The sequence below is a fragment of the Haliotis cracherodii genome, unplaced genomic scaffold (assembly GCF_022045235.1).
Source record: "Haliotis cracherodii isolate W230 unplaced genomic scaffold, xgHalCrac1.p SCAF_1, whole genome shotgun sequence".
Lineage (NCBI taxonomy): Eukaryota > Metazoa > Mollusca > Gastropoda > Lepetellida > Haliotidae > Haliotis > Haliotis cracherodii.
Genome location: NW_027266264.1, coordinates 3,849,463 through 3,871,642, shown reverse-complemented (window position 1 = coordinate 3,871,642; position 22,180 = coordinate 3,849,463). Strand labels below are relative to the sequence as shown.

General features: G+C 43.7%; 1 protein-coding gene across 1 annotated transcript in view; it reads left to right on the top strand.

Annotated features, from left to right (window-relative positions):
- Window positions 1–22,180, top strand: part of LOC139471641 (focadhesin-like) — a 62,879-nt gene that overhangs the window by 16,935 nt on the left and 23,764 nt on the right. The window contains exons 6-14 of the mRNA XM_071254047.1: window positions 24–128; window positions 3,331–3,557; window positions 3,789–3,915; window positions 4,813–4,871; window positions 7,114–7,189; window positions 7,676–7,810; window positions 13,004–13,148; window positions 13,784–13,972; window positions 21,801–21,922. Coding sequence (XP_071110148.1) covers window positions 24–128; window positions 3,331–3,557; window positions 3,789–3,915; window positions 4,813–4,871; window positions 7,114–7,189; window positions 7,676–7,810; window positions 13,004–13,148; window positions 13,784–13,972; window positions 21,801–21,922 — 1,185 coding nt within the window. The remainder of the gene's footprint in view (window positions 1–23; window positions 129–3,330; window positions 3,558–3,788; window positions 3,916–4,812; window positions 4,872–7,113; window positions 7,190–7,675; window positions 7,811–13,003; window positions 13,149–13,783; window positions 13,973–21,800; window positions 21,923–22,180) is intronic.

Genomic DNA, 22,180 nt, shown 5'->3' with positions numbered 1-22,180 from the left:
CCTCAATCTGTTTAAATCAACAGGCTCCAGGTCTACTTCCCCTCCTGCTGTACCGGCTGGGCCGGGAGCCTGACACCGAGATGAAGCTGACCATCTTGGAGGCCATACCCCAACTGGCCACACACAAGGTAGGAGGCTACTGACAACACACAAGGTAAGAGGCTACTGACAACAGACAAGGTAGGAGGCTACACACAAAGTAGGAGGCTACTGGCCACACAAAAGGTAGGAGGCTACACACAAAGTAGGAGGCTACTGGCCACACAAAAGGTAGGAGGCTACACACAAAGTAGGAGGCTACTGGCCACACAAAAGGTAGGAGGCTACACACAAGGTAAGAGGCTACTGACAACACACAAGATAGGAGGCTACTGACAACAGACAAGGTAGAAGGCTACACACAAGGTAGGAGGCTACTGGCCACACAAAAGGTAGGAGGCTACACACAAGGTAGGAGGCTACTGGCCACACACAAGGTAGGAGGCTACTGACCACACACAAGGTAGGAGGCTACTGGCCACACACAAGGTAGGAGGCTACACACAAGGTAGGAGGCTACTGGCCACACACAAAGTAGGAGGCTACTGACAACAGACAAGGTAGGAGGCTACACACAAAGTAGGAGGCTACTGGCCACACAAAAGGTAGGAGGCTACACACAAGGTAGGAGGCTACTGGCCACACACAAGGTAGGAGGCTACTGACCACACACAAGGTAGGAGGCTACTGGCCACACACAAGGTAGGAGGCTACACACAAGGTAGGAGGCTACTGGCCACACACAAAGTAGGAGGCTACTGGCCACACACAAGGTAGGAGGCTACTGGCCACACACAAGGTAGGAGGCTACTGGCCACACACAAGGTAGGAGGCTACTGACAACACACAAGGTAGGAGGCTACTGACCACACACAAGATAGGAGGCTACTGACAACACACAAGGTAGGAGGCTACTGGCCACACACAAGGTAGGTGGCTACTGACAACACACAAGGTAGGAGGCTACTGGCCACACACAAGATAGGAGGCTACTGACAACAGACAAGGTAGGAGGCTACACACAAGGTAGGAGGCTACTGGCCACACACAAGGTAGAAGGCTACACACAAGGTAGGAGGCTACTGGCCACACACAAGGTAGGAGGCTACTGACCACACACAAGATAGGAGGCTACTGACAACAGACAAGGTAGAAGGCTACACACAAGGTAGGAGGCTACTGGCCACACACAAGGTAGAAAGCTACACACAAGATAGGAGGCTACTGGCCACACACAAGGTAGGAGGCTACTGACCACACACAAGATAGGAGGCTACTGACAACAGACAAGGTAGGAGGCTACACACAAGGTAGGAGGCTACTGGCCACACACAAGGTAGAAGGCTACACACAAGGTAGGAGGCTACTGGCCACACAAGGTAGGAGGCTACACAAAAGGTAGGAGGCTACTGACCACACACAAGGTAGGAGGCTACACACAAAGTAGGAGGCTACTGGCCACACACAAGGTAGGAGGCTACACACAAGGTAGGAGGCTACTGACAACACACAAGGTAGGAGGCTACTGACAACACACAAGGTAGGAGGCTACACACAAGGTAGGAGGCTACTGACCACACACAAGGTAGGAGGCCACACACAAGGTAGGAGGCTACACACAAGGTAGGAGGCTACTGGCCACACACAAAGTAGGAGGCTACTGGCCACACACAAGGTAGGAGGCTACTGGCCACACACAAGGTAGGAGGCTACACACAAGGTAGGAGGCTACTGACAACACACAAGGTAGGAGGCTACTGACCACACACAAGATAGGAGGCTACTGACAACACACAAGGTAGGAGGCTACTGGCCACACACAAGGTAGGTGGCTACTGACAACACACAAGGTAGGAGGCTACTGGCCACACACAAGATAGGAGGCTACTGACAACAGACAAGGTAGGAGGCTACACACAAGGTAGGAGGCTACTGGCCACACACAAGGTAGAAGGCTACACACAAGGTAGGAGGCTACTGGCCACACACAAGGTAGGAGGCTACTGACCACACACAAGATAGGAGGCTACTGACAACAGACAAGGTAGAAGGCTACACACAAGGTAGGAGGCTACTGGCCACACACAAGGTAGAAGGCTACACACAAGATAGGAGGCTACTGGCCACACACAAGGTAGGAGGCTACTGACCACACACAAGATAGGAGGCTACTGACAACAGACAAGGTAGGAGGCTACACACAAGGTAGGAGGCTACTGGCCACACACAAGGTAGAAGGCTACACACAAGGTAGGAGGCTACTGGCCACACAAGGTAGGAGGCTACACAAAAGGTAGGAGGCTACTGACCACACACAAGGTAGGAGGCTACACACAAAGTAGGAGGCTACTGGCCACACACAAGGTAGGAGGCTACACACAAGGTAGGAGGCTACTGACAACACACAAGGTAGGAGGCTACTGACAACACACAAGGTAGGAGGCTACACACAAGGTAGGAGGCTACTGACCACACACAAGGTAGGAGGCTACACACAAGGTAGGAGGCTACACACAAGGTAGGAGGCTACTGGCCACACACAAGGTAGGAGGCTACTGACAACACACAAGGTAGGAGGCTACTGACCACACACAAGGTAGAAGGCTACTGACCACACAAGGTTGGAGGCTACTGACCACGCACAAGGAAGGAGGCTACTGACCACACAAGGTAGGAGGATACTGACCACACAAGATAGGAGGCTACTTACCACACACAAGGTAGGAGGCTACTGACCACACAAGGTAGGAGGCTACTGACCACACACAAAGTAGGAGGCTACTGACCACACACAAGGTAGGAGGCTACTGACCACACATGGTTGGAGGCTACTGACCACACACAAGGAAGGAGGCTACTGACCACAGAAGGTAGGAGGATACTGACCACACAAGATAGGAGGCTACTTACCACACACAAGGTAGGAGGCTACTGACCACACACAAGGTAGGAGGCTACTGACCACACAAGGTTGGAGGCTACTGACCACACACAAGGTAGGAGGCTACCGACCACACACAAGGTAGGAGGCTACTGACCACACAAGGTAGGAGGCTACTGACAAGACACAAGGTAGGACGCTACTGACCACACACAAGGTAGGAGGCTACTGACCACACTAGGTAGGAGGCTACTGGCCACACACAAGGTAGGAGGCTGTATCCAGACTGGCCACACAATGTTGGTAATGAACAGTTTCTGATATAATATTCTCAACATTTTTGTTTTCCCTCTGCATTATTATTGGTGCTAAGACATCCAACATCACATGCAGTGTTCATCTGCTTCCAGTTCTGCATTGCTCCTATCCTGAAGACAATCCAGCTGATGTCGAACTCTCCAAGACTTCGAGCTATATCCATCAGACTGATGACTTCGCTATGGAAACTTCAAGACCGCACCTTCCCACAGCTCCTGCACCTGCTCACAGACAACTCCCCTGGACGAATTGTTCCAGGCGGCATTGACGAGGTCACTCTGGCCAAAGCTGCAGCCATTCGAGACATCTGCCAGCTGAGGTAAGGGAGGACTTAGAGGATGGCTAGTCATTCAAGGGTTGCTGTTCTTATTATTAATCACTCTCTTTCATATCTAGTCTTACTGATGAAGACATTATAGGGTTTTTTTAGGAGTTAGTTCTTGCGTAAAGAGATCCCAAGTGAAAATACCCACTTTGGTTGGTACTATTTAAAGAAATGTCCTCCTTCCATCACATCAATATTCAGGATGAGTTTACTTCCATGTTTCAGACCTGGGCAGCATGGGTCGGACCTCCTGTCTCCCATCTCGGACATCCTCAACAGCCACAGTGGGGAGGAGGGCAGCGCCGCTTGTGCCCTGGTCCTGGAGGGTCTGGCTAGTCTCTGTGAGGCAGAGGTCTGTACAATCCAGCAGCCAAGTCAATAAGATGTCACAGCTTTAGGTTGAAGTGATACTTCTCAACGCTGCTGATCGTCATTGGCAAAGCAAACCTAGACTTACAGCTGCCTTATATGACAGACCATATCCGACATAGTTAATGTCCAGGGCACCCGTGTATGTTTCTAGGTTTGTCAGCACATATATACCCGTGCTCGTGGGTTTCACCAAACTGGTAAACATCTGAGGCCTGCATCACATCAGACGTTCCTCCCACATTAAGCTGACATCCCAGGATAGAACTGTAACACTGTTCAAAGTGACATTAAACCCAACTCACTCACTCACACACTCTCAGTAGCAGCATGTTCCTGAAGATATTGTAGCTCTGAGACTTCTATGTACCCATGTTTGCAGCTTTTGGTGAAACATGGTTTAAGCTAAACATAAAAAATGCAAGAAAAATGCCCCCCCCATTCCCCCCCCCCCCCCCCCCCCCCCCCCCCTCCCCAACCACAAAAAATCAAGAAACACCGTCTGCCTGCACTATATTTTCAAAATCCATTTCTTTGATTTTTTAAGCCATGGAGTCGACTTTATGGATCAGATCGTTGCTCATGATATCAATCACTGGTTTGAACTTTTGTTTACAGGCCAACACCATGTTGCTGGAATATTGCCAGAATTAAACAAGACATGAACATGCAAATGAAATATAACAGTCCTACTTTTCCAACATCCTTATGTAGGGCACCACAATAACAGTGGTATTGATGTTATAGATGCTAAATCCACTGGTTTTAGAATTCTGCATATCTCAATGACAACTGCTGGACTTCGCACTATGCATTGTTTAGGGATGTTGGCATTTCTACCTTGCTGCACTGTAGGACTGAAGTCTTGTCATCATTGTAGGTCATCAACATCCAGTCAGCCTGGGCCGTCCTGGCAGACAAGTTGACCCAGGATTGTAGGTAGGTGTTGACCCAGGATTGTAGGTAGGTGTTGACCTAGGATTGTAGGTAGGTGTCACCTGTGTGTTGACCCAGGATTGTAGGTAGGTGTCTCCTGTGTGTTGACCCAGGATTGTAGGTAGGTGTCGCCTGTGTTGACCCAGGATTGTAGGTAGGTGTCGCCTGTGTGTTGACCCAGGATTGTAGGTAGATGTCGCCTATGTGTTGACCCAGGATTGTAGGAAGGTGTCTCCTGTGTGTTGACCCAGGATTGTAGGTAGGTGTTGCCTGTGTTGACCCAGGATTGTAGGTAGGTGTCGCCTGTGTTGACCCAGGATTGTAGGAAGGTGTCGCCTGTGTGTTGACCCAGGATTGTAGGAAGGTGTCGCCTGTGTGTTGACCCAGGATTGTAGGAAGGTGTCGCCTGTGTGTTGACCCAGGATTGTAGGAAGGTGTCGCCTGTGTGTTGACCCAGGATTGTAGGTAGATGTCGCCTGTGTGTTGACCCAGGATTGTAGGAAGGTGTCGCCTGTGTGTTGACCCAGGATTGTAGGAAGGTGTCGCCTGTGTTGACCCAGGATTGTAGGTAGGTGTCGTCTGTGTTGACCCAGGATTGTAGGTAGGTGTCGCCTGTGTTGACCCAGGATTGTAGGTAGGTGTCACCTGTGTGTTGACCCAGGATTGTAGGAAGGTGTCTCCTGTGTGTTGACCCAGGATTGTAGGTAGGTGTCGCCTGTGTGTTGACCCAGGATTGTAGGTAGGTGTCGCCTGTGTGTTGACCCAGGATTGTAGGTAGGTGTCGCCTGTGTGTTGACCCAGGATTGTAGGTAGGTGTTTACCCAGGATTGTAGGAAGGTGTCTCCTGTTTGTTGACCCAGGATTGTAGGTAGATGTCGCCTGTGTGTTGACCCAGGATTGTAGGAAGGTGTCGCCTGTGTGTTGACCCAGGATTGTAGGTAGGTGTCGCCTGTGTGTTGACCCAGGATTGTAGGAAGGTGTCGCCTGTGTGTTGACCCAGGATTGTAGGTAGATGTCGCCTGTGTGTTGACCCAGGATTGTAGGAAGGTGTCGCCTGTGTGTTGACCCAGGATTGTAGGTAGGTGTCGCCTGTGTGTTGACCCAGGATTGTAGGAAGGTGTCGCCTGTGTGTTGACCCAGGATTGTAGGAAGGTGTCGCCTGTGTTGACCCAGGATTGTAGGTAGGTGTCGTCTGTGTTGACCCAGGATTGTAGGTAGGTGTCGCCTGTGTTGACCCAGGATTGTAGGAAGGTGTCGCCTGTGTTGACCCAGGATTGTAGGTAGGTGTCGCCTGTGTTGTTGACTCAGGATTGTAGGTAGGTGTTGACCCAGAATTGTAGGTAGGTGTCTTCTGTGTGGTGACCCAGGATTGTAGGAAGGTGTCGCCTGTGTGTTGACCCAGGATTGTAGGTAGGTGTCGCCTGTGTTGACCCAGGATTGTAGGTAGGTGTCGCCTGTGTTGACCCAGGATTGTAGGTAGGTGTCACCTGTGTGTTGACCCAGGATTGTAGGAAGGTGTCTCCTGTGTGTTGACCCAGGATTGTAGGTAGGTGTCGCCTGTGTGTTGACCCAGGATTGTAGGTAGGTGTCGCCTGTGTGTTGACCCAGGATTGTAGGTAGGTGTCGCCTGTGTGTTGACCCAGGATTGTAGGTAGGTGTTGACCCAGGATTGTAGGTAGGTGTCTTCTGTGTGTTGACCCAGGATTGTAGGTAGATGTCGCCTGTGTGTTGACCCAGGATTGTAGGAAGGTGTCGCCTGTGTGTTGACCCAGGATTGTAGGTAGGTGTCGCCTGTGTGTTGACCCAGGATTGTAGGTAGGTGTCTCCTGTGTGTTGACCCAGGATTGTAGGTAGATGTCGCCTGTGTGTTGACCCAGGATTGTAGGAAGGTGTCGCCTGTGTGTTGACCCAGGATTGTAGGTAGGTGTCGCCTGTGTGGTGACCCAGGATTGTAGGTAGATGTCGCCTGTGTGTTGACCCAGGATTGTAGGAAGGTGTTGCCTGTTTTTTTACCCAGGATTGTAGGTAGGTCTCACCTGTTTGTTGACCCAGGATTTTAGTTCCACAGTGATACATAACTGTAATATTTTTGACAAGGCATCTAATATCACACTCACTCACTCACTCACTCACTCACTCACTCACTCACTCAACAACTCACTCAACAACTCACTCACTCACTCACTATGGCCATTGTTATGTTGACCACTGCATGTGACAATATTCCCTCACTCACTCATTCCAGACCACCAGTCGTGGAGAAGATCTGTGACCTATTTTCTCTTGTGGCCTCACTGACGGAGAAGACCCCTGAGTTCGAGGTATGTCGCTACATGTGATCAGGACAAACCACTTTCAACGTAAACCAGTGTGAACAAACCTTAATATACCTCAAAATTAAATCAAACTCTCTGATGGGCTTATCGTTCTTAGATAAACACACGCAAGACTGATAGCAAGTCTGCCATCATTATACCAGAACTTCCACAAAAGTATGCTAGAGTTTTTAACAATAAGAGGCCGGTGGGGTAGCCTAGTGGTTAAAGCTTTGTCTCCTCACGCTGAATACCCGGGTTCGATTCCCATCATGGGTACATTGTGTGAAGCCCATTTTCTGGTGTACCCAGCCATGGTATTGCTGGAATATTGCTAGAAGCGGGGAAAACCATACTCACTCCCTCATCTAACAATAAACAGCTGCATGTGCATTTTTGTGTTGCAAAACAGGATTTACAAGCTGACAGTGCACCCATCCCGTCTACCAGTTGTTACTCAGAATGTATGATCTTGTTTGTCTTTTTTTCCAGAACTTTCAGTTGGAGGTTGTGCGGAACCTGTGGTTATACTGTCACAGTGACAACAGCACCATCCAGGGGGCAGCACTGCGAGCACTGTCAGCGTTCTCCCCGGACCAGTTCCTCGTCAGCTCCTTGCCTGCACATGTAAGCATCTGGTATAGTCATGCTTATAATAATAGGCTTTTTATATTGCTCATATTTCCACACCACTCAGAGGTATGCTTAAAGTGATATTATTACCCAGTTCACTGGATGTGCACTCAAGAATCATTTTCAGCTCCCTGGGTAGCATCCAACCCAACCTCCCGCTGGAAGGTAAACAACCACATTTCCATCTCATCCTACCGGGTACCCATTCACTGCTGGGTGAAAACAGGCACACATTTGTGTGATAATCTGTAATTCTGTGTCACCAGTAGATCAGTCTATCTTTCACTAATGTTGTATCCCAATCCCAAGAATAGACATTGTCTCAATCAATCATGATCACCCCCGTGAGGATTCTGGGTTAGAATCGCTCCCCAGCAACCTTTGTTGGTTGTAAGGGTGATTTAATGGATTGGGTGGTCAGGCTGTGTGACTTGGTTGTTGCGTGTCATTGTACTCCTGCATCCTCCTGGTTCCTTGCTCACAGACCCGTGAAGATCCTGGTTAGAATAGGTCTTCAGCAACCTGTGCTTGCCCTAGAAGGCGATTATGCTTGTCGTTAGCGGTGATTATGCTTGTAAGAAGCAACTAGCGGGATAGGGTGGTCAGGCTGGCTGACTTGGTTGGTGCGTGTCATCGTATCCCAATAGAGTAAATCGATGCTCATGATGTCAGGGGCGGATGGGTAGCCTAGTTGTTAAAGCGTTGGCTCGTCACGCCGAAGACCCAGGTTCGATTCCTGACATGGGTACAATATGCAAAGCCCATTTCTGGTGTCCCCCGCCGTGATATTGCTAGAATATTGCTAAAAGCGGCGTAAAACCACACTCACTCACTCATGATGTCAGTCACTGGATTGTCTAGTCCAGACTTGATTATGTACAGACTGCTGTCATAAAGCTGGAATATTGCTGAGTGTGGTGTTAAACAACAAAGAAACAAACAAATCATTGCTCACAATATCAATCACTGGTTTGGCCGCGTCTTACAGTGCAGAATCAGACAACAAACAAACAAACAATCATGAACAATGGCTAACATCTTCAGCTACTTTATTATAAAGCACGAATGTGACGTGGAGTTTCTCATTAAGGTTTGTTTTGCAAGGAAGAACTCACTGGTGAATTGGCCATGGAGCAATTGTTTTGTTGCTAATGACAAAATAATTTCCCTGATAAAAGTTGTCTATATATTAACCAAAATGAAATGTGTGATCATTAGAACTACTGCCTTGTAAGATCATGGTGCCACTTGATTTTCACTGATATATGATGTTGTTCAATACACAAAACAACCTGCCTTGGAAACTGTGGTTACGAGTTAAGCATTCTCACTTTTCACACCAATCAAAGGACATGCTTTCAAATGCCAGCTCAAGAAAAAACCTGTCATTAACTGTTAAAAAATGCTCTCTATCTCCACTCCTGCTGAGTTGATAATGGACTAAAAAAATATTTAGCAGTTGTGTAATTTAAGTTCGGGGTATTATTTTTCCCCTGAAAGGAGATAGTTGTTCGGAGGATGTTCACCCAGTGATTTCTGTTCAGGGAAACCGTTGTCATGGTTATGTATTCTTGTTTCACTGGGGGATAAAGGGATATAGCAGGGGTGTTTTGAGTCCATAATACAACCGGGAGGCTCTTTATTATACCCCCGTTTACGAAGTAAATCGGGGGTATATAGCATTCAGTTCGTCCGTCCTTCCGTCCGTCCGTCCGAGTTTTTGTACGGCCCATAACTTTTTAACCATGCACCCTAGCTTCACCACACATTTACCCCAATGAGAACTTTTGCCTTTTGCTAGTTTGAAGATTCTGAATTATTTTATTTTTGCCGTTTCCATGGAAACATTAGAAACTTAAACTTTTAGGGTGGGTATTTTGTACGGCCCATACCTTTTTAACCATGCACCCTAGCTTCACCAAACTTGCTACACACATTAACCACAATGAGTACTTGTGCCTTTTTCTATTTTGAAGATTGTGATTTTTTTAATTTTTGCCGTTTCCATGGACACATTAAGAAACTTTAACTTTTAGGGTGGGTATTTTTTGTATGGCCCATATCTTTTTAACTATGCACCCTAGCTTCATCAAGCTGGCTACACACATTTACCACAATGAGTACTTGTGCCTTTTGCTAGTTTGAAGATTCTGGATTTTTTATTTTTGCCGCTTCCTTGGAATCATGGTGAAACAAAAATTTAGGGTAGAGTTTTTGTATGATCCATGTTTACAATATTATGTATCCTAGCTTCAGCTTCTTTTGCTGTTTTTATGGAAACATGATGGAATTTAGAAATTTTGATGACTGGTTTTGTATAGCTAATATATTTTCCAAAATTGTTTCCACACATGTAGATTATCATAAGTATCTGTGCTTTGTGTTAGTTTGAATTTATGAATTCTTTACCATATCTGTTAAGGCTAGATGGAAATGATTGATGTATTAATTTTCTTATATGATATTGTTCCATTTTTTATGTGTTTTTATATCAACAATTTTTGGTCCTTTTCATAATTCTTCTTATGTAACTCCTCAATCAAATTTTTATTGAAAGGTGTTTATGGTGATCTACTTCCTTGTAGTGAACACTAGTAACATGGGTGATTTTTTTTTTTTTGGGGGGGGGGTGTCAATTGTCACTGAAACTCAATCTTAGTTTTTAAAACATTGAAGTTAAAATCAGTTAGAAATATGTAATATTTCATTAATTAACAAACTATTTACTATTTGTTGTTGACCAGCGGGGATAACGGGGGTATGTGAGCTTTGCTCACTTCATTCTTGTTGTGCGTAGTGTACTGGTTGGGAATGATTACTACATGTCACCCTTTTACTCACTCACTCATCCATGCACTCACTCACTGATGCACCCACTCACTCACTCACTGATGCAATCACTCACCCACCCACCCACTCAATCACTCACTCACTCACTCACTAACTCACTGATGCAATCACTCACTCACTCACTGATGCAATCACTCACCCACCCACCCACTCACTCACTCACTCACTCACTCACTGATGCAATCACTCATCCACCGATGCACCCACTCACTCACTCACCCACCAATGCACCCACTCACTCACTCACTCACTGATGCACCCACACTCACTCACCCACCGATGCACCCACTCACCCACTCACTCACCCACCGATGTACCCACTCACTCACTCACTGATGCAATCACTCAACCATCGATGCACCCACTCACTCACTCACTCACATACTGATGCACCCACTCACTCACTGACTGATGCACTCATTCACTCACCAATGCACCCACTCATTCACTCACCAATGCACCCACTCATTCACTCACCCACTCACTCACTCATTCACTCACCCACTCACTCACTCACCGATGCACTCACTCACTCACTCACTGATGCACTCACTCACTCACCAATGCACCCACACACTCACTCACTGATGCACTCACTCACTCACCAATGCACCCACACACTCACTCACTGATGCACTCACTCACTGATGCACTCACTCACTCACTGATGCACTCACTCACTCACCAATGCACCCACTCACTCACTCACTCACCAATGCACTCACTCACTCACTCACTGATGCACTCACTCACTGATGCACTCACTCACTCACCAATGCACCCACACACTCACTCACTGATGCACTCACTCACTCACCAATGCACCCACACACTCACTCACTGATGCACTCACTCACTCACTGATGCACTCACTCACTGATGCACTCACTCACTCACCAATGCACCCACTCACTCACTCACTCACCAATGCACTCACTCACTCACTCACTCACTCACTGATGCACTCACTCACTCACTCACTGATGCACTCACTCACTCACCAATGCACCCACACACTCACTCACTGATGCACTCACTCACTGATGCACTCACTCACTGACTGATGCACTCACTCACTCACTGATGCACTCACTCACTCACCGATGCACTCACTCACTCACCAATGCACCCACACACTCACTCACCAATGCACTCACTCACTCACTGATGCACCCACACACTCACCAATGCACCCACTCACTCACTCACTGATGCACTCACTCACCAATGCACCCACTCACTCACTCCCTCACCAATGCACCCACTCACTCACTCACTGATGCACTCACTCACTCACTGATGCACTCACTCACTCACTCACCAATGCACTCACTCACTCACTCACTGATGCACTCACTCCCTTCATCACCAATGCACTCACTCACTCACTCACTGATGCACTCACTCACTCACTGATGCACTCACTCACTCCCTCACCACTGCACCCACTCACTCACTCACCGATGCACTCACTCACTCACTCACTGATGCACTCACTGATGCACCCACTCACTCACTGATGCACTCACTCACTCACTCACTGATGCACTCACTCACTCACTCACTGATGCACTCACTCACTCACTGATGCACCCACTCACCCACTCACTCACCGATGCACTCACTCACTCACTCACCAATGCACTCACTCACTCACCCACTCACTCACCCACTCACTCACCAATGCACTCACTCACTCACACACTCACACACTCACACACTCACACACTCACTCACTCACTGATGCCCCCATTCACTCAAGTCTTCTGGGTCGCTTTGGTTATGCCTAGCTGTATCTAGCGCTGTCCATCACTGTGCTACACAACACCCAGATGTGGCACAGTGCTGAAGAGTGACAGTCAGCAACTCTGGGAGGAGCTTAGCAGTGTGGAGAGGCACTAGAGGCACATTGAACGGTGTCTTTCTCTCGGAATGAAGTCACCAATGTTCCCACAGAAGAGGCTATTGTTATTGTTTGAAAGTAAAATGTTTACATAAGGAGTTTATTAGCAAATTATTCATCACTGATCAGCGCAGGAGTGGCATATTGCTTTAGCCTACTTCTTACACATCACCTGTATAGTGAAATTATTTACATTTTACACCAAAATATTAATTCAAAAGTTCAAAAGTTAACTTCTATATGTTTTTTCTCCTTGGTAACATTATATCTATGTGTGCGGATACAGTGGAAGATAGTGCACTGTTCCACAGACTGCTTCCCAGCGCTTCCAAGCACTGCCTCATGCTTATCCCAGATTGTGGCTACAACAACGAGACCCTGAGCTCTGTTGAACACAGATCCCAAGATTGATCCGTCCATGTTTCTCCTTATAGGTAACAGAAGACCTCCGTGAGCAAGCGGCTCAAATAGCAGCACAGCAAGATGACCCCAACCTGACCATCGACCAGATCCTCACATTTGTACCCGGCGTCTGCTTCACCCGTCTGCTCAAGACTCTCCATGCGCAGGTTCTCGAAGGTAGGTCAACATCCAGACATTCCTTTTTAATCACAAATCTGGAGGGTTTTATGATACTGTCATGTTCAAAGTGTCCTCAATCTCAGCTTGTAAGGATGGCTCTTCTTGATCTCGCTACATGTGGACTCTGTGGTGGGGAAAGAGGTGACAACCATGGGATTCAGTGATCACAATGACGGATCTACCCCCTGCAGTTTTGCTAGGCTATGACCAGGGCACCGTTCCACAAACGTCTTAGTGCTGTGACTATCGTAAGCTAGTGTTAAAGTATGGGAGTTACAATCCCCTTAGCACTAAGATGGCTTTGTGGTGATTGTGTGCTGTGAATTGAGTGGATTGTTCGTGGTTTGTGTGATCCAGACTTGATCTAGTCGTCAGAAAGCCATCATGATATAGCTGTAATATTGGTGAAGTATTCCAGAAGCAGTAGCTTATTGTAGTTCTGGTAAAAGATTGTGATACACTCTTGGCTAAGTCATCTTAGGTGCTGCAGTTAGCTATGCAGAATTGTGTCCCTTTTTAAGTGCCAGAATCCTATGATTAGGTTTGAATTCTTCTCCCTCCAGTAGTTTTTTCTTCATCAGCACCACAGACTTGTGTATATATAGTTGTTTTTTGTTGTTTTTGTTTTTCAGATTATGAAGTATTTTTATCATCCATGATTGGCAAAGAGGTAGAAAGTTTGCCAAGAGGCATTTACCACTCGTCACTACGGCGACAAGGAGCTGCAGCCAATCAGGGAAAAGCAGTCAGCAGTATCCCAGGGTTTATCTTGTCTCAGTACGAGAAGACCAACCAGCCTGGACTTCGCCCTGGACTAGCATGTTAGTTGGGAGAAATAATATTCAGAGCTAAAATTACGTCTGTAACCACACACTCAGCAGCAATACATTACTTGTCTATAGTGTACATCTTCCAGAGGCAGTTTTCACCCTTGCCAAACTCAGCTGGAATTATGGAGTTATATTTTACCTGGACTAACAAGTCTATTAATTGTCCTATCAGAAACGAAATTGACATCTGATATGTAAGCTGATGTGCAGGATGCAGGATTTGCAAAGCATGTCTACCGTCAACTCTGAGTCTACAGATATCCAAATCTTTGCATGTTTTTAATCAAGGTGCTCACGTTATTTGGAGCACTTCGCGAAGTAAGACATGTTTTATCACAATATCTATTATGGTTATCGGTCAGATCATGTTGAATGGACACCTCCGTTTGGTTTGAAGCAAAATGTTTTTACTTTCAAAAGGCGTTTACTGACAAAGGTCTTCACAGACAAAAGGTCTTTTGTGACAATAAGTATTTACTGACAGATGTGATTGATTCTGCTGTGATGACTTCAAAGAAAGCATCTCCTATTAGTACTCAGTAGTAACTGAAGCAAGAGGCTGCTTCCTGCCCTGCTGGTCCTGTGGCTTGAAGCCATGGAATTATTGAAGCAATGCTCCTCTTCAGTCCTGGACAGTGTCAGCACCATTTGACGTGGAGCCCTGGTTGTGCCTGATGGTAGACATCAGGAGGGATATGTGGTCAATTTTCTTGTCTACTTGCCCCTAAATTTTTTTTTATTCCTCCTTCATTTGATGGAAATGACAGACCTTGAGGCCTCTACAAATTGTAATGCCCTGAAAAAACTGTATCAACCTCGACTTAGTGATCTGTCATAATCAAATATGGCCATCATTGCTATGGAAGGCATTTACCTCGCAGCTCTGATAGTTTGTGTTGGTAATTCCACATATTATGGTTCCGTGGCTTGTATTCCTGACTGGATTTTTGCAGTGACTAGCAAGTGTGTGTGTAACTTTACCACAAAACATTCATGGCTCTGCAGCAGTTAGCAACACTGGCTTGCTGTCCTTGATATTTCCCTAGAGTACATCATAGACATGTTATTTGTTCTGAGAGTTTACAGGAAGTAGAATGTTTGGATATATATACTTCTGTAATAGGCACCCTCTAACATCGTTAAAAGGTGCCCGGTGACATAGAAACATAGAAATTGATGGCAAAAGTGTGATATTTGACTGCGGTGCTTTGTGGGGTGTTCTCTTCTCCCTGTGCAGTATTCTTTTGTCTAGATGTCCTATGAGTCTCCTGACCGAGTCATCAACTCTAATTATGGATAAAACACAAATAGTGAAGTTTGATTTAAAGTTTACTTTTAACAAGACAACAGGGGGCAAACCTTCATCATCTTATTTACAGACAAACCTACGTACTGTTCCCCTTCCCTACCTACGTGCTGTTCCCCTTCCCTACCTACGTACTGTTCCCCTTCCCTACCTACGTACTGTTCCCCTTCCCTACCTACGTACTGTTCCCCTTCCCTACCTACGTACTGTTCCCCTTCCCTACCTACGTACTGTTCCCCTTCCCTACCTACGTACTGTTCTCCTTCCCTACCTACATACTGTTCCCCTTCCCTACCTACATACTGTTCCCCTTCCCTACCTATGTACTGTTCCCCTTCCCTACCTACCTACTGTTCCCCTTCCCTACCTACGTACTGTTCCCCTTCCCTACCTATGTACTGTTCCCCTTCCCTACCTACCTACTGTTCCCCTTCCCTACCTACCTACTGTTCCCCTTCCCTACCTATGTACTGTTCCCCTTCCCTACCTACATACTGTTCCCCTTCCCTACCTACATACTGTTCCCCTTCCCTACCTACGCACTGTTCCCCTTCCCTACCCACGTACTGTTCCCCTTCCCTACCTACGTACTGTTCCCCTTCCCTACCTACCTACTGTTCCCCTTCCCTACCTACCTACTGTTCCCCTTCCCTACCTATGTACTGTTCCCCTTCCCTACCTACATACTGTTCCCCTTCCCTACCTACATACTGTTCCCCTTCCCTACCTACGCACTGTTCCCCTTCCCTACCTACGTACTGTTCCCCTTCCCTACCTACGTACAACTGTTAAACACCAACTCTTTAACTTTATATATAACAACCACCAATCTAGCTCCCACAATAAAATGCCCTAAAATAAACCTATTTCATACCTATGGTAATTCTCCCAACCCAAATCTAAAATTAACATAACAAGTTACAACATTATCCCAAACAAGAAAACTGATAACAGTGAAAAGGGAAAAGGTCTTGATTCCAGATGCGAGAGTCAACTACATACTTTACCAGGTGCTGGTGAAAGAACAACTGACGATTCCCAACCCGGGGTATGTTTAAATAGCTGACATGCAGACCATGTGACCACTATTATTAAGGAAACAAACTTACTTGATCAGTTGAGAGTTATGTTACCCCAAAATGCTATATACTTAAAATATTAGATTGCTACAAAGACGCATGACATCGAACCAGTTTCTTTGTACAGCTTGAGATGTATGTGGATATCAACAGATACTTTCCTTGAAGCAGGTAACTGACTGATATTATTTATGTTTCTTTTGTCGATTGTAATTACAATATTTCCATTTTGTTTATATTCATTTGATGTAGTAAGAATGTTGGAGGCCTCAAATTGCTCCATATGTAAAACAAAATATCTGGCAATAGCAATCAGTTGTTCCAAAGTACTACGCTTAACGTTAGTATTATTTAGCTGCAACTAAAATAACTTGATATCGAACCATATCAATTCTGATAAAATAATAGTCTCAGATTGATTCATCCGACTATTACATAAAAATTGTTTGAAATAAACCATCATATCTAGTGATAATTCATCTCAAATTTTTAATTTTTTATTGACCAAGTTTTTTATCACTTGTTCATGAACCTGAATTCTCTGAAGGGACACCATGTAGTTTCTGACTTTGCATTACATTACGTTGACCCATAGCTTCACCCTTTCAAGTTGGTATGCATTTATTAACAACAAAAACAAAAAACACAGTTCTTTATTGTATCTTCTCTTTCTCTGATAGGTGTTGCTTTGCGCAGCGTAGTGAGAATAGCGCCGAACACAAGTCAAATTCATATGAATTATGGTCCATAATGAGGACATTTTGAATCCACAAAGAAAAAAACTGATCCATATTTCAATACATTCAAACTTGGAGTGTTGTTTCCCTTTAACACACACCAATACATACCAATACACTAACATCTCTTAGCTTGCTAGTGCTCTAACCATATTTAAAAAATACATGGCTCACGGTCATTGTTTATCATACAATAAAACACTGCAGGGATAATAAAGCATGATGGGTGTACAATAAAACACTGAAGGGATAATAAACCATGATGGGTGTACAATAAAACACTGAAGGGAGAATAAACCATGATGGGTGTACAATAAAACACTGAAGGGATAATAAACCATGATGGGTGTACAATAAAACACTGAAGGGATAATAAACCATGTGGGACATACAATAAAACACTGAAGGGATAATAAACCATGTGGGACATACAATAAAACACTGAAGGGAGAATAAACCATGTGGGATATACAATAAAACACTGAAGGGAGAATAAACCATGATTGGTGTACAATAAAACACTGAAGGGATAATAAACCATGATGGGTGTACAATAAAACACTGAAGGGATAATAAACCATGATGGGTGTACAATAAAACACTGAAGGGAGAATAAACCATGTGGGACATACAATAAAACACTGAAGGGAGAATAAACCATGTGGGACATACAATAAAACACTGAAGGGAGAATAAACCATGTGGGACATACAATAAAACACTGAAGGGAGAATAAACCATGATGGGTGTACAATAAAACACTAAAGGGATAATAAACCATGAGGGGCATACAATAAAACCTGAATGGTTTATTCTCCCTGCAGTGTTTTATTGTATGATAAACAATGACCATGAGTTGTTAATTTCTTATATGAGATATCAACATCATGTACAGACTCTTACAGGATGATGATAAAATGTTCAAGCTTCTAACATATTTACCTGTATTTTAATGTTGATGACTCCCTTAAAGAATCTGACCTTGGCAATGTCGGACATGTCCATTTTATGCACAGGTGGGTATTTCCCACATATTCTCATAATCCTCACTTTAATTACCTGCAACTTTTCTCTCAATAACGATTGTCATATCTCTCCGGATGCAATCGTTTAATCATACTGTTTATCTGAGTTGCCCAGCTACATCTATGGGACACAACTCACAAGACCCTTCTCTCTCAGAAATAACGTTGTACAATATACAACGTCATCAAGTTGCGTGTGTTCAAATCTCCAGAAAAGACATCATGACAGAACATTGTTGAAATAGAGGATTAACCACTTTGTTCGGTTGTTACCGAAAAATCTACACATGAGTGATTAATCTGTCACGATAAATTAATTGTGACAGATTAATCACTCGTGTGTAGATTTTTCGGTAACAACCGAACACAGTGGTTAATCCTTTTTCTCCCATAACAATATGCCATAAAAAGTCGAGCTCGTAGTTGAAGATTTCCCGTGTTTAGTAACCACTCGGGATTCCCCCCAGCCTCGTTTTCGAATATGCTCAGTAAGACAACTGTAACATAAACAGGTAAAAAGGTTCTAGCGAAGACAACTCGCACGAAGTTTCCGTGACAGGCAAGCCACTTGTTAGCATTCGTGTTATGTTTTTTGTTAACTATTAAAAGCTGATGGGGGTAACGTTTTGAGAATTAGTAATGTGATTTGATATTTGTTAATGGTTTTGGATTTCTCGGCCCATAACTTTATTTGCATTCGTCTCGCCGTGACTATCATTTTCAATGCGCAACACTAAATAGGCCCACCTTTTTAGTGTATGTAAATACGTTATTCATTTATTTGTTCGCTAGAAACAAATGTTATAAACCCAATTAAGAGGAAATTAAATATTGTCTTATATATTGTGAACTATTGTTAACGAAAAACAAGTGCCGAAAGGAACTGTCAGCAGGATTGATCAGGCAAGATTTTATAATATTACCAACGGATCAGCTGATTACATCTTCTCAGATCCTTCAATGGATTGTAAATTTTTTGGACGAATTTACCTCTTTAAAACTAGTTTTACAGTGAATAATTTAATGTGTAAAATGATGAATATTTCATGTCATCTTTTTTACAATTTGTTTTGTTCCTGAACATTGTGAGCCCATGTGTTTTTATGATATAAAGAAAACCTTTTCAGTTTTTCTTTTGAACATGATATTTAACATCATGACACCAAATGTTACTAAATGAGTCATCTAATTTCCCCATATTTGTGAATGACAAGAAACAATGTGAATTTGACAAGCACAATAATTTTTTGTGTGTGAAACATAAATACATAGGATAGTATGTAAACAATAAATTATCATTTCAGTAGTTCTACAAATATTTGCATTTTAATACCCTTGTAATTTTACATTGTAATTTTACTGCAACAGTTACCTCCAAACTTTATTCTTTTGTTATTTTATCAGATTAAAATTAAGACTTACTGATAAGGTAGTTTAAAATTAACATGTTCTTAAACATTCTTTTTAACTTCATGAAAACAAGACATAATAATAAATATGTATTTGAGTGACCTGTTCATATGAGATTTTTTTTTGGCAAAAAGTATTTAAATTAAAATTAGACATTCCTAATGCATTTCTAAAGAAGTGGGTTTTTTCAGTAATCATGGTAAATAATAAATCTTTGGTTTAAAGAATATACTTGAGACAAACCTAATTCTACATGTCATAATACTCTGTATTGTCTGTAAATTCTGAAAATAATTGACTGTGATATTGAGTTTCTACCTGAAACTTATAATAAGAAATTAATTTTGAGATTATTTCATCCTATCTAAAATACACAATATATTTTAAGATGCATAAATGTACATCATTGTTGAAAAAAAAAGAATATTGCTTTTGCAAAAAATACCTAAAAAAGGTTGATTGGTGCCCACCATCTTTATCTTCATCATTTTGTCTGCTCCCTATAATAAATCAAAATAGTTAAGAAAAAATATAAATACATATATTACTTTCTGGAGTTTATTTAGATTTAGGTATGACTTAATATACTAGTATTCAAGTTTTAACGGGGTAATGTTGTTTTTTTCATAATGAGTTTCTTAATTGTCCTGAGATAGTATGTTTAAATAATTGAAGTCTTAATGTTTAAAAAAACACCAAATAATTATAGGCCAAAATACATTAATTATATTGATCTTGGTAAACTCCACCTGTTGAAAGGGGAAACATCTGCTGTGGTTGCAAAACATCTTGGTCATGAGATGTACGGTCCGTCCAGCAAAGATTGATCGTTTCCTGCATTAAAATTGAGTATTGCTCTAGATCCAAATTATCTGAGTGTTTATTTTCTTAAAATATGAAATTTAAGTCTCGATTAATTTAATAGATCTATGAAATATGTTTTTGATCGATCGGCTCTAGATCAAAACTTTGTTGGAACGTGACATTTCTTATGTGGTTGACAGTTGTTGTTTTTTAAAAATACCAAACAATATGGTTTGTTTCACTATTTCATCGGTATTTTTACATGAATTAATTAACTGTTTCATGAGCTTTGTTATTAGCCTCGAAAACGCCCAGTAAAGAATGTACCGGGGCTGCTCACCTGGTCCCGATAATATCGATGCGGTATCTCGCAACGGTTACCGTCTTCTCATTCTGCAACTGAATCTGGTACATTGGGAAGCCGAAATTCTGTGATATATCTCCATATATCATACCCCTTCTTCCCCCACAAACTTTCCTTCGGTCATCAACTTTCGGCAATGGAAACATTGTCACTACGGTAATGTTTTGCCTGCTGGGGACTTCCTGTACTAGACGACCTCGGGTATCCCCGATCCGAAAATAGTGCCGTCAATTATTTTTAGCCAGCCAATCAAAACACGATGACACAACTCTCCACTCTCAGGCAGCCAATCAGATAGGTGAAAAAAAATAAACCACTGCGAATAAACCACTGCTGGCGATTGAAGATCAAGCCCTGTTATGGGAGAACATGAAATAAACCACACTTTCTTCTTCATTGTTTTTGGGGGTTAAAGTGGTTAAAGCGTTCGCTCGTCATTCCGAGGACCCGGGTTCGATTCCCGCCATGGGTACAATGTGTGAAGCCCATTTCTCGCGTCCCCCGCTGTGATATTGCTGGAATATTGCTAAAAGCGGGGTAAAACCAAACTCACTCACTCACTCATTGTTTTTTGCAATTTATTGTGTAGCGATCTTATGTATAAGGCTGAAAGAAATACTAGTCTTGGTTCTCAGGCACCGCCCACATCATCATAAAGTCTGCCGTACGTTTCATTTTTTATTTCCATTCTCAAAGAATAAATGAAATAATCCTAATACTTAAAAAAAAATGTGATCCAATATAGCACACAGTTACTTCCCTTTACATGCACACTGCTTTAGGTACATCTCGTGTTATTGTCATGGCAGCCATAGGTGTTTGTATGCTTGTTTATGTAGGGAGGCCCTTTCCCAGGTTGATGTTACACAACTGTATATTTGGCTACATACTAGTTTGAACAAGCCAAAAAAACAAACAATGCCTGCCTGCACTATATTTTCAAAAGCCATTGCCGGAGAACCAATTCTTTTATTTTTTTAAGTCTAAGTATTGTATGTCAATAGCAGCACTTTGCAGTGGTAAACACAGGTGTCCCACTAGACTCATCCCTGTGTCTGATGCCCTCGGGTGAATGTTGTTTTTTTTCCTGTCAGCTGGGTTGCTGTTTTGCTATGATCCTCCAGTGGAAGTTGGCCGCGATGGCAGACCAAGACGTCATTACATCGTCTCACACGGCAAAAACTATCAGCAGATGTTCATCACCCTCCTCTCTGAGGTAACATCCATAGATATGTGTCATGATCTCAACGTCAAATAGACACGGGTCTGTCTTATGGTGTCAATTATCCATCTGTTTGAATTTTTTCATTTTCTACCTGGGATATTATTATGACAATCACTGGATCGTTGAAAGTCAAGGGGGGGTAATTTAAGATCATGAGAACCACATGAATGGATCCAGGGATTCGTGTAGATTTACCAAACTTAAAGCCCTGGAGATAGAGATGATGTACAGACTGCCATCATATTGCTG